At 35.6% G+C, this 13,535-nt stretch overlaps 1 protein-coding gene and 1 long non-coding RNA gene across 5 annotated transcripts in view; one reads left to right on the forward strand and one right to left on the reverse strand.

Moving 5' to 3' along the window:
• The window catches only part of Arhgap20 (Rho GTPase activating protein 20), a 125,462-nt gene that overhangs the window by 16,192 nt on the left and 95,735 nt on the right, over positions 1 to 13,535 (reverse strand). For all 4 annotated transcript variants that reach the window (XM_004856526.4, XM_004856525.4, XM_021237792.2 and 1 more), the window contains 5 exons: positions 10,810 to 10,988; positions 9,345 to 9,506; positions 5,475 to 5,584; positions 3,289 to 3,478; positions 1,515 to 1,629 (listed from right to left, as the gene is read on the reverse strand). In XM_004856526.4, coding sequence (XP_004856583.1) covers positions 1,515 to 1,629; positions 3,289 to 3,478; positions 5,475 to 5,584; positions 9,345 to 9,506; positions 10,810 to 10,988 — 756 coding nt within the window. The remainder of the gene's footprint in view (positions 1 to 1,514; positions 1,630 to 3,288; positions 3,479 to 5,474; positions 5,585 to 9,344; positions 9,507 to 10,809; positions 10,989 to 13,535) is intronic.
• Positions 7,403 to 9,350, forward strand: LOC110344299 (uncharacterized). Its single transcript, XR_002386782.2, has 3 exons — positions 7,403 to 7,589; positions 8,453 to 8,511; positions 9,237 to 9,350. It is a non-coding gene; the product is annotated as an uncharacterized LOC110344299 (long non-coding RNA).

Genomic DNA, 13,535 nt, shown 5'->3' on the forward strand with positions numbered 1-13,535 from the left:
GCTTTTTGTAGGTAAGATTTTCTCAAAGCAACAAACATACCATAAGATCAAGAAATGGTGTGAAATACAAAGAAATTAATGTCAGGTATAACTTTGAATAAGACTGTCTTCTAATATGGATTACTGGTTGAGTACATAATCCACTCAAGTCTTGGGGAAACTAACCCTGTCAATTTCTCTTTAACAAAGTACTTTAGCATTGTTTATTTCCTTATTTAGTCTACAATAACCATTAAAAATTATTATCTATGCTTTATAGATAAAGATATTCAGAACTACAGAATAATTGGCCGAAGATGATATAACTAGTAATCGATGGTACAAAAATTTAGAGTGTAAAGGCTATGTCTTTGAATTCAGAGTGTATACCCCACCCCCCACATAGCGCTAGTTGTTTTCAAGCTGTTTCATAGTACACTACAATTCTTAGATGTCTTAGTGTCTACTGGGAGCAAGAAAACAGGTCTGCTTCTACTGCTCGTGCCCTCTACTCCATTATCAATGACTGCAGTCTACTATATATATTAGTACTCCTCACAAAGTTTTATTTAAAAGAAAGTTTAAACACTATCATACCATAATAAAGCATACTAACAACTTCTTGAAGGCTGGGACCTCATCTTACACATTTGTTAGCCTCACTGCACTATTAATATGCCCTGAGCTATTAGCAGGCCTTCTAAGGAAGAAATGAAATGTCTGGGTCCCCCTGACACATGTTGGAAGCTCCCTTCACTTCAGCAGTTATGGGCTCTCTGACAACCACTGTCCTGGCATAGTAGCAGACATGCTTCTATTTATTACAAAACAATTTCTCAACTAAAATTAGAAATCCCATTTGACTCAGTTATTCCTCTTCTAGGTATCTTCCCCAAATAGCTAAAGACATAATAGTACTGTGATACATGCATACTAATGTGTGTAGCAGCATGATTCATAATAACTAAATCTTGGAAGCAGCCTGTTTGCCCATCAATAGACGAATGGATAAAGAAAATGTATCTAGACATAAAGGAATACTACTGGGCTATAAAGGATAAATCTGAGACATTTGCAGGAAAATGGATACACTTTGAAAATATAGTATTAAGTGAAATAATTCAGACACACAAGCTTAAATACAATATGGTAGCTCTCATTTGAGTAAGGCAAAGTACAAATAAGGAGCAAAATAGGGTACTGATAGAAGGAAACAAGGAGATCTGCAGCAAATGGGAAGGGATCCAGGAGACCAAGGGGGGAGAATGGGGGAGAGAGAGGGTAAAAAAATTTAAGATGTGTTATGTACATGTATCAAATACCCACAATGAATATTATGTCATAAACATGGACTAAAAATATTAAGAATGAAAATGGGGAAAGAGGATTTATAGATGGAAGCAGATGGGAGGGAAGGGGAAGGAGATATATCAAGTTGTGCTATGTATATGCACCTACTCCTTAAAAATGAAATGTAAACTTCATGTACTATAAACACATATCAATTAAAAAATCAATCGACTTCTTCACAATACCTGAGGAATTCTCTTTAGTGTCACATCTCAATGAAACCTCTCCAAAGAGAGACGTGATTTCATGTCCAAATATCCTACAGCAATTTTCAATCAGAAATTGTATAAGCAGGGAAACCTATACAAAGACAAAATTAAAGTGCTAATTTTCATATAACATTTTTTTATTTATTAAGTTTATTGGTACATTTTAGGTATACATTATGATCACATTCATCATTAGGAATTTGTACCTTTACGTGCTATATCTTGGTTCTTGTTTTTTCCCCATTCCTCTTCTGTCTCTTCCACCCCTCCCTAAATACAAAAAAGTTTGTTTCTGTTTTTTCCTTCTTTTCTCATATTTTTTGTTTCCCTTCTTTGCTTTCCCCTTCTCCACTCCACTTCCCCTCTGGACTTTTTCTTTCTAGTTCACACTACATTTCATATATGAATACTGATTTTTGAACAAAAAGCAAAAATCCTCAGGAAAAATATTTCGAAAGTATATAAAAATATATTTTGTGTACTTTAAAAGTATACAAAATGTACCTCTAAAACACTATGATACTTTACTTTTCTATGCCCAAATTACTCTTATTTTTGAACTTGCAATCCTACTACCTCAGCCTCCCAAGTGCTGGGATTATAGGCTTGTATCACCATTCCCGGCTCTAATCTACTCCTGAATCAGTGAACTCAAGTTCTTTGGAGCCTTGGCTTACTGCTAATACTTTATACCAATGGCCCTGTCTTTAAAGTTAGAGTAATTTCAAAGTAATTTCTCCACATTTTTGGGGTGAAGAAATATACTCTGTTATTAAAATTTATAAAGTATCAACAGGTAATGCTTATGGAAAATATTTCTATGTAAGGGGCAGGTTACTATAAGCTTGGTAAGAGGGCTCTCTCCATGGCTGTACTATGAAAGAGAGCAACAGCTAGAAAGCAAATGTATTTTTCTGATTAGTTTTTAACTCATGCATTGCCTAAGGTTATATTCCCTAACTGGATGTACTTGAGGAAAGAGGAAAGAGTTTACTAGGGAGCTTTGTGCCTCCATGGAGATGTACTAGAACCTCTCTGTAGTTTCCTTGCTCCTGCAGCTGAAGCCAAGGGGCAGAAGAAATATGGGAAGCAAAGGGAAGTGTATTTCCAAATGCCTTAACAGATGGGCACTGTAAGGGTGTGATTTCAAGTAACTACTGCGTCATTACCAGTTCCATTTTTAAAGACAAGAACTCTGTAAGTCAGTGTAACTAACTTCACCCAGGATTGTACATTTGGCAAATGGGGGGTTGAGAATTGAACTTTGACTTAACTCTTAAAGTTTGTTTGTTTATTTAGTTTTCGTACCAGGGATCGAACTCAGGACCTTGCGCTTGTGAGGCAGGCATTGGAACCACTGAGCTAAATCCCCGGCCCCTAGAGTTTATTTATTTTTTAAAAACTGCTTTCTTGTCAGTCTATGATTTGAGTCAATCCTATTGGGAAAAGAAAAATAACTGTTACTTTTCTGCTTATATTCTATACCTTCCTATAGTCTACAGGATAAGAAAGAATACTCCATAGTCAGTAAGCTCATTTTTTTTTTTTTTTTGGTACCAGAGATCGAATTCAGGACCTTGCACTTGTGAGGTAGGCACGGTGCCACTGAGCTAAATCCCCAGCCCAGTAAGCTCAATTTTATAGAGAGGAATAGTTATCTATATGAAACCGTCTTTCAGAATACTTTTATTTTCAGTTCCAAAATGGGTTCTTAGTCACCAAGGGCATAAAAAATGAAAAAAGTCATTACCTTCTTTGTAAATTCATGTTCTAATTCTGGGCTGGAGGAAGTAGGAGGCCAAATAAGGCTTGGAGTGACACATACTGCCAAGTTAAATGCATTCATCTGATTGGTAGAGGAATTTTTCTCAATGTTGTATAACACCCCAAACAGATATCTCAGGAGAATGATATTGGCTCTCGGAAGCTGGTCCAATAGTCTAAAGACAGAAAAATGTGCTCTTTAAGCAAGACATTTCACTAAAAATTAGATACTCTTCACTTTGCATAGAGAACCATGCAAATCAAAAGGGCAAATCAAGAACACAGTTCAGATATGCAAGAATTTCAGTTAATATGGTACCATGCAAAATGACAGTGCTTATACAGAAAGAAAATAAGCATTAGGAATTATTTTTATAACTTAATGTAAAAGAATGCAGAAAAATGTCTCATAAAAATGCTGCCTGAAATATTCCCTGAAGCTAGTACCATATGCTTTAATTTAGGCAAATTCTGTAATATTCAATAAAACCCCCCAAATTGTTTCTTATAAGATTAAAATGCTCTTTTGTTTCCATGTAGCAACACAAGATTGCTGTCTCTTGATGAGAACCCAAACTTCAGTAATTAAGACTTCCAGGTCATTCTGAGACCTTGTGCTCTGCTCTACCACCTTCTAATATCAATTTTGTTCCAAATCTCTGTTCACTGGTATCATTTTCACATAGAAGTCAAGTTTACAATAATATATTTTCTACTGCTACTAGTACATAATGATAAAAGATTTTTCAAATGATCATTCACTGAAAATAATTTTTACTATTGTTCAGAAAACATATGAAATATAAACGCTGATATTCACGACTTGCTTTTTTTTGGGTGTGAATTTGCAACCCTAGGGAAATAAAACAGTCTAACTCCTGATACATAAGTATCAGAGGCCTTTTTTCAGTAAAATGGACTGACAATAAGGACAGTTGATAGGGCTGAATTACAAAAGACTCTGAAAAGGACCAAAAGATTGAATGAGTTCAATCTAGCATATGCTTTTGGGTTATCTAATTCTAGGAGAGCCCTAAGCCTATGACCTAGTTTACAACTCTGTAAGTCATAGATAACTGAGAGTAGTGCATCTAATACTTCTCTATAGAATTAAATTCTATCTGGCAGAGAGATAATTGGTATGCACCCTTGTCCTGGTTTAAAAAAAAAAAGCCAGTTTTGTATCTACTTATAAATTCATTTCAGCATTTCTGATTCATCTATTATAAGCTATGGTACTCTGAAATCTCCTTTGAACTGACTGTAGCATCTTACTGGTTCTTTAATTAATGATTTAAATCTTTCATGGTCACTAATGAAATGTTTTGGTCAATGAGCAACACAGTACAGAATTTAATGCTACTATCTGAATGGTTTACACTAAGCTATAAAATAGAAGCAGGTGTAGTATTTTGTTACATGACTTTGGATTCCGGTGTCTTCAATAGCTATATAATGTCATATTGATTAAAAAATATCTATCAGTAGCAGTGTGTAGATAATATTTAAATACTGCTAGAGGAAAACACTAAAAAAATACATGCAAATAAACAAATGGGATTTTTGGGTTTTCATAGACCTGGAGTATTGCCCTTTGCCTTCTTATTCTCGTATATTGTAAAAAATATTTAGGAATGTGGGGGTAGTAAGTTCTACTAGAAACTTTCCCCTGTGAGTTTAGACACTGGGTTCTTTACAAGCAGACTGACTGTGCAACTCCCTTTATGACATTTCTCCAAGAGTTAACTATTTCTCTGCTATGCTTCCACAGCACCCTCCAAATATCTTTTAAAGTACTAATTATACTGTGTTGTAGTTGTCACTCTCAGTTTATTTAACTACTCTACTGGACTGTGAATTCCTGGAGGAATAGGTCATTTTCTGTGCATGACTTCACTCGGTGAATGAAACATATAAGGGGTTGTGTGGTTAAATATTTCCCTAGATTAAGTCCATAAACTGTATATATAGTATTAATTAATGGACTAACGGATTTTATTTCTTCAGATTCGAATATGTAGAAGGTGTACAACGTTCAGGTCTTCCATATTAATGAGATTAGAGAAAAACAGCAGCAAAAATGTGTCTTAAAATATCACTTTGCAGTATTTTAATAGGCAAGGTTATAAAACGTTAAGTATTTTTGAGATATGACCAAATTAGAATAATTACCTTTGAATTGTATTTATTTTCTCTTCATCATTTCCTTGATCCATTAAACAGACCCACTGATCATAGATATCTGATAAAAAAATACTTCCTGGAATATTTCGAAGAAAGTCCTTACATAGATAAAAAAAACAAATATTTTAAATGATTATTCTCATATAAAATACGTATCAGAGAAATTAGTATTTTGTTGAAAAATCTTGCTTCTTTAAAGTGCACAGGCTGTGCCAGCTCTCCACTGACTTGTTCCACATAGAATCACATGCTTTGATTTTTTTTTCCTAACAAAAAAACCATTCGGATAGTTTAAGTCTGGATTATGGTGAGAAAAATAAAGGACAACTTGCTGGGCTGAAAAATCCTGTTTATATATATTTTGTATTAGAATAGCATGACAGGATCTGGCAGTACCATCCTAAATATTCCCCCCCCCCCCTTTTACTTAAATAGCAAGTTCAAGGAAATGAATCAAGATGCCTGTGAGGTTCACACTGTGGTAACCATTCAATCCTTCCAAGTTTTGTTCACTTCTTTATCCCAAACAAACTGCCTGGCACATTTGAAAAAATGCAAAGTCTTGGTTATCTGAGAATATCATATTCCAGTGGTATTGCTATATTACTGCATCAAGGTACTTAAGGATTTTTCCCTGTGTTCCCCCATAGAAGGGTTTGGATGTATTTTGTGGGAGAAATCATTCTAAGTGTTGGCTAAGATCTGGAAACTTAGAGCAGCACCACAATGCCTAATGTACATGTCTAAGTCCACTGTTCTTTCTGGAGATCCATTCTCTGAGAACACTGAGTGGGACTTGGTGTGATAAATCCACACAGTAACATAAACAGACCATAACCAGGGGTGTCTGTTGTTTGGCCTTTGTTGATATAAAGCTTAAAAGTAAACTAAATTTGGTCTTAGAGGCTTGGTTTGAGGCCAAATCTCTGTTGCTTTTGGAATAGCACCTAGAAAGCCAAGTATGCAATTTGATCTCTACTTCAGTAAACTTTAGGCAGAGAGAACTCAAATTAATGTTTAAGCATTATACCCATGGTTGGCTATCCTCTTGCAAATTCTTGTTTACAGGTGAAAATCTAAAATACTCTTGCCAAAAAACCAAATCAACCATTTTTCTTTTTGGTACTGGGGATCAATCTCGGGACCTCATGCTTGTGAGGGAGGCGGCAGCACCACTGAGCTAAATCCCTGGCCCCCAAATCAATGATTTTATCTATGTGTCTTATGGAAGCTTGTTACCTGTATATCATGTTTATTACTAACATGGAAGCTGGGATAATGTACTGTTATAGATAGTCAATTGTGCAGGCATCTCCCTCACTGTATACAAGCTCTTTCAAGGCAGGGACAAACCCTCACCTTCTTTAAATATAAATGTCAAGCACAGCCCCAGCTATACCACAGGCCATTAGTGGACTATTATAATGTCTCATAGGGTCAAATATTAAAGGGGTACAAGGAATGGCTAATCAAATACAGTACAACTGAGATGGTAAAATAAGTTTAAGAACTTGTTTGTACTCATGACATTCTATTACTGTACTTTTTAAGAGCAGTTATTAAGTATGAGATGGACTGATTCCAAGTCTCTTTATTAAGTATTCCAGTAGAGATGTACCTAGTTACTTGTGGTTCAGATACATCATCACAAAAATCACCTCTTTTTGGGAAAGCTACTGAGTTCTCATACTTTCAAACTAATTTTAGATGCTGCACCTACTTTACAAGTCAAATTTAGGAGGCAAAATCTGTTATTTTAAATTGGGATAGTGACACTAGGTCTTTTAAAAAAATCTCAGTGGAAAACACGCCATGATCTGTCTTGAAGAAAAACATCATTAAATCTCAAACCTACACTTGAAAGATAATAACTTGTAACATCTCAATGAACTCTCCCACAGCTGGAATAACACGTTATGAAATACAACCACCATCACAGCTGAGAAATATATGAGAGCAGGTTCTGAATTACAAATACTGGCTTGCAGTAGTCAACTGAAATTCTCCTCACTTTCTATACCAGAGCCCTGGTCATGAGGACTCTCCAATTCATCCAAGATGCTGTGGATTAAAATAAACTTCCTCAAAGTTTTGGCACCTCAGGTAATTTTGGTTCAATTATAGAATGAAGAGTTAAGCTTGTATTTAAGTAAAACCAGCATAAAAGAAAAATTAAAGGAGAAAGTCAGTACCCCCTCAAAACAGCATTAAAAACAAGAAAGATGAATCAACTGAAAAAAAAAAAGTCCAAGCTTTTGGCAAAAATTATCTTTTGAAATCACTTGAAAGAGGAGTATAATAGTTACACAATGATAAAATTTCAGTTATCTAAAACCCATTTAAGTAATTTACTGAATCATTTGCCGTGTTTTTTTGGTCTTGTCTTTGAATATGCAAAATTAGTTTGAAACACAACTTAGCTCTTCTAGAACCATACTCCCTTGTAATACTCTCAGCAATTTAATATGTTTTTTTTTTTTGGTACTGGGGATCGAACTCAGGACCTTGCACTTGTGAGGCAGGCGGTGGCACCACTGAGCTAAATCCCCGGCCCTATAACATGAATTTTTAAGATCTGTGGTGTTGTGAAAAATAGAATAATAAGGAAATTTTTCTAAAACACAAGCTTTACCTTCCTAAATTAAGAGACAAGAGACCCAATAATGTGAGAAAAAAAATTCATGGTACATATATACTTGTCATATTTTTATTGCACACCAAGATTGAAGAGTAATCAAAATCCTGTAGAAAATAGAGTACATGACTCTAGCTCCAGTATTCTTGAGTGATATTTTATTCTAAGAGTCTACAGCATGGTTTGAGAGCCGATATGGCCCAATACCAAGAAAGACCAGATTTTTCATAAAGTCATAAAGTTTATCCTACAAGCAGCTGAGTACTCAGCTGGAACAGGCATATGCAACTCTTCTTGATCATGTCTTCCTAACTTAGTTTTTATGTCCCAGGCTGAAGCCTTCTCTAGCCTACTGGAGTGCATTTGACCCTTTGGAGATAGGAGCCTGAGGTAGGTCTTCAGATGTAACTGTTTGTTCAAAAGCTCTGCTTAAAACTGGTTTTGACTTGAAGTTTTCAAAAAATACAGGCCATTTCCAAGAATGTGGGGAAGAAACTATTTTAGATGTGACTTATGTAAACATACGTGAAGGTTAAAAACCATAAAGAGGGCTGGGGATTTACCTCAGTGGTTCTGTCACCTGACATGCAAGCACAAGGTCCCGAGTTCGATCCCCAGTACCAAAAAGAAAAAAACCCATAAAGAATGCCAAATGTAGGAAAGGTAAAAAAGAAGGCCCAGATGTTGGAGTAATTCCTATTTCACTTTTAAAATAGAAAGCATTAGGGATTGAGGGGAAGGAATATTTATGGGCATGATAATTACAGAAATGAATGGAATTTTCAATGGTCTCAGCAATTTTTTTGTTTCAGTTGTAAGGCAAATAAATGGTTATTATGATAAACTTCTATAACTATTTTCAGTAGCTTAATAAAAGTTCATTTTTAAAAACTTTGCCTTCATTAGAAACATAGTGAGATAGTGAAATCACCATTAGCAGGATGTTTGTTTTGGAAAACATGCTACAAGTACCTTATTTTAAACTTCAAATTATGCTTTTGTGCAAGGGGCGGCAGAAGTTAAGAAAAAAACCTACCTATCATGTCTTATCATTGGCAGGGGCTTGGCTTTTAAAGTCCAATGATGACTTTGTGAAATATTTTAACACTTTCTAGGTTCTAAGTCTATGATGATTCTCTGCACATAAGATTAATGTTCATAATGAAACAAACCATGTATCCTGCTCCAGAACTACATGATGATAAAAGGTGAGCTTTTCCTACCTTTAAGACAGATGCTATCACAAAAATAGATTCACAGTCTAGGTGTACTTCGACTCCAGAATTCAGTTTCTCTTTTAGCTCTCTGCAGGATTTCACATTGGCTGACTGTCTGAAGATGCCCCTTGTAAGGGGGCCTTTTTGATTAAGAAAGAAAAGCATATCCTATAGGAAAACAGAAAAAAGAAACGAAATGACCCTTCACATATAAAAACAGAGGAATAGGTACTTGCTTTATTTGGTTACCAAAGGCCAGGGTGAAAGCACTGAAACCCTGGAGCCAGACCTTTTTTTTTTTTTTTTTTAGATACAACGATGTTTACCAGGGGCTTGAGGGCCTGATTGGGTGGTGGAGATACGGGTCAAAGGATACAAATTTTAGTTAGATAGAAGATTTTCAGGTGATGTATTTTATAACATGGTGACTACAGTTAATGTATTATATTTTTGAAAACTGCTGACAATAGATTAAGTGTTACCTAATTTTTCTTTTTTTTGGTACTGGGGATCGAACTTGGGACCCTGCGCTTGCAAGGCAGGCAGCGGAACCACTGAGCTAAATCCCTGGCCCAAGTGTTCTCTAATTTTTATGTCCTCCCTGCAGTACAAGAGAAGAATGAACTTTGGAGAAACCAATCCATGAGCTCTGCAAGCCCATTATGCCACTTTTTTTTACTATGTAATCTTTAAGGTTCCAAGGCTTTTTGTTTTTTAGTTTGTAAAGTAAGGATGATAATGACAACTACTCCCTAAATCTGTTGGGACTGATAAAACAATAAAGTGGCTACACTAGTATCTGGCACTTACATAGGCACAATAAACATAAAGTGCCACACACCTATTACACTGTGAGGAGGCTACTGGATACTCAATGTTGTTTAAGAGTAATCATTTATGTATCAACTGGAGGTAATGCAAACTCAGTGGTTTTCATCTCACCAATTCTACAGATAAAAGATGGTTAAATGCCAGACAATATATCTTGATGTTTAAACATTTGAAGAAAAACCAGTTTTCAAAATTTTAAAAAGTATGATTGTGAAGTCTCTCCTTAGTGATAAAATAAGATTTTCAGAACAATGTGGAGTTTAAAGTAACAACTTGTGAGGGATAATGTGGATTCTCTGTGTGTGAAGCAAATTGAAATTTATCTCAGTAGGCTTAAATTGCTTTCTGGAAACTAGTAGACTAGATTATCTTACTTCAAAAACACTTTGATTTAGCTATTAGTAAATGAAAAGGAAGATATAAAGAGATAAAGACTTGTTTGTTTTGTGCAGTACCAGGGATCCAACTCAGGACCCTGCACTTGCGAAGAAGGTGTGGCCCCACTCAGCTAAATCCCTGACCCTCCAAGAGATAAAGACTTTTAGCCACCACCAGGGGTGTTATAATTTTTCAATCTGGGGACAGACTCACCTCCTAGATCTCTCCTTTCCCATTAGTTTCAGGCCCAACTGAGACTTACCAAGACAGACTTGGGCAGATTATCATTTTCACAAATATCTTGCAGAGAAACTCCAAAGAGCTGTCCTGGTATAGGAGATGTTGGAGACACTGGCAAGTTGTCCAGGTGAGTGCTAGAACCACGCCAGAAGGCCCAGTTTATGATAGATCTCCTCCTCCTAACTGTCTTCTGACCCGAATCTAAAAAGAAGTGGGATTATTAAGAACATTAATTTAATTCACTTAACTTCATTTGTATAATTTCCGTTTTATATTTATTACAAGGGGTCAAAGAGAAAACGCCTATGGATGTCCACTGTTACTGACTACACAACCTATGAAATTTATTACGGTATTGTACAAATTACGGAAGAAATAAGTGTTTGGGTTCTTCCATTTCTGGACATCACTGGACTTCTGACTTGAGTTTTGACACTAAATTTTCAAATGTGAAATATAGGCTCTCTCACTGAACTATAACAAAGCATAAAGTGCTTCATGTGAGCACATGTATTTTCACATTTCTTAAAGATGAGAATAGGCATTCAAAAAATTTGAAGACTGAGGAGTATTTCCCGTTTGAATACTCTGTACTCGTCCAGAGTAGCTCACACATGCTGTCTCTCTCTCTCTTGCTTTCCCTATCTTCAAATAAATCATCTTTTATTTAAAAAATTTTTTTGATGATTGAATTATGATTAAATGAGAAAAAAATTAAGTGAGAAGGAAGGAGAAGGGGAGAAGACTCTATTAAGTTATTCTCTGGAAACAAAAGATGTTTCTTATCTGATTTTCACTCTACTACTTAGAACAGAAACAAGAAGCTAATGTCCTACAATTTTTTTCTTTCTTTGTTACTACAAAAACTCATTTATCTTTTTAGTTTTCAAGGTTAAAAGTATGCTTAAGGCAGCATGGACAGATGCAAACTTAAGATCTGCCCTTGCCATAGTGAAGTTTATAATAGGGAACACAAGACCAGTGGTTGTGGGGAGAAAAGTATATTAATAAATAAAACGTGACAAGGGAGGAACAAAGTATCAGAGACATTCAGATGAATGTAAATCACAGCTATCTAGCAGGAGGAAAGAGAGTAATCCTGGAATCATTACACTAGATTTGGATTTTGAATCAAGATTTCAACAAATGGAGAATCCAGCATAGTGCCTTTGACCCAGGACTTAATAAATCATTGTTAACTAACTGAAAGTGAGGAAAGGGTTATGTGGAAAAAAATAACATTAGCAAACTAGTAATAAGCAAGCCAGACAGAGAATGATTTCATGATAGCATAGTGCCAAAACATTTTTGACTTCATGTGTGTCTCATTTTAACATAGAAGTTAATGAGTTTTCAATTTGAACATAAAAAGACAGCTCTTTAAAGTTTCACTTCTAAAAGTGAAAAGTTAACCCTCTTCTCCTTCCCACCTCCATAGCATATAAGCGCCAATAACTATAAACTCTGGATAAACAAAATAAACCTGCGTAAGGGTATCAAAGAGTATCTGAAGAATGTAGACATCTGAGGTACAAGTTTGACACAAGAAGGGAATGGCAGGGAACCTGGGTGAGTTTCTTATTCTTATAGCTTTTATTATGAGGATAGGCCCTGGGGTTGTGGAGTAACAAAATCTGGAGAGAAACCTCTATTCTTACTGGATTGAAGAAGTACAGAACAGAGACAGAAGTAACCACATTGCAGCTGGAAAGTGAAAAGTGACTGCCACAAAGGAGGGAATCTTATTGTGGAATAATCAAATATTGTGGATAAATTCTATTCATATCTCTGGCTGCCACGTGAACTAGGCATTTTTGGGGCAGATTCAAAAGAGCTTACAATTATTTAAAAAGAGCCACCATGCCCAGACAGTACCAACTAATCATCTGACTCTAGTGAGAATGCATGGGAACTGTCCATTAAACTGCCTACATGGCATTGTTTCTTATGCTACCCAATCATGCTACCCAGAAATGATACTTAGCTCTTCAACATTTCTTTTTTTTAAAATTCTTTTATTGATACATTTTAGGTATACAACACAATTACATTTCTTATTGGGAATTGTACCTTTACATAATGCATCTTGGTTCTTATTTTTTCCCCATTCCTAGCCCTCCCTTCACCCCCTCCACCCTTCCCTATTTACAAAGACTTTATTTCCATTTTTTCCCTTCTTTCCTTTTTCCTACCCCTCCCACTACCCCTACCCCTTTGGACCTTTTCTTCCTATTTTGTATTATCGATTATTCATTCTAATCACTGGTACATTTTAGGTATACAATATAATGACATTCGTCGTTGGAAATTTGCACCTTTACATAATCTCTCTTGTTTCTTATTTTTCACCCTTGCTCAGCCCTCCCTTCAACCCCTCCATTCCTCCTTCAACATTTCTTATAATGGAACACAAAGAGGACATGGTCACCAGTGTCAAACAACAATTTCAAAGTTTTCCATATTGTTTGGCTATAGAGTAACTCAATGTTTTACTTATTCAGAATAACATACTTAAACCAAATATGAAACAAGCTAAATTATCATAGGATACTCAAGTGAACAACAAAGACCACCCACCCTTCTCTTGCAGAGGATATAGTGTGCATGTCATGAAGGTAATGAAGGTATACAAACTCAAGGACATAAAATGCTCTGACTCTAAAGTTAGGAAGTTAGTCTGACAGTCATTTGTGCAAGTGACTCAACCTTTTCCCTCATCTTTAAAATGAAAAGCATATTACCTATTTC

The sequence above is a fragment of the Heterocephalus glaber genome, unplaced genomic scaffold (genome assembly GCF_053883595.1).
Source record: "Heterocephalus glaber isolate CG9 unplaced genomic scaffold, H.glaber_assembly_v1.0 deba00001429, whole genome shotgun sequence".
NCBI lineage: Eukaryota > Metazoa > Chordata > Mammalia > Rodentia > Bathyergidae > Heterocephalus > Heterocephalus glaber.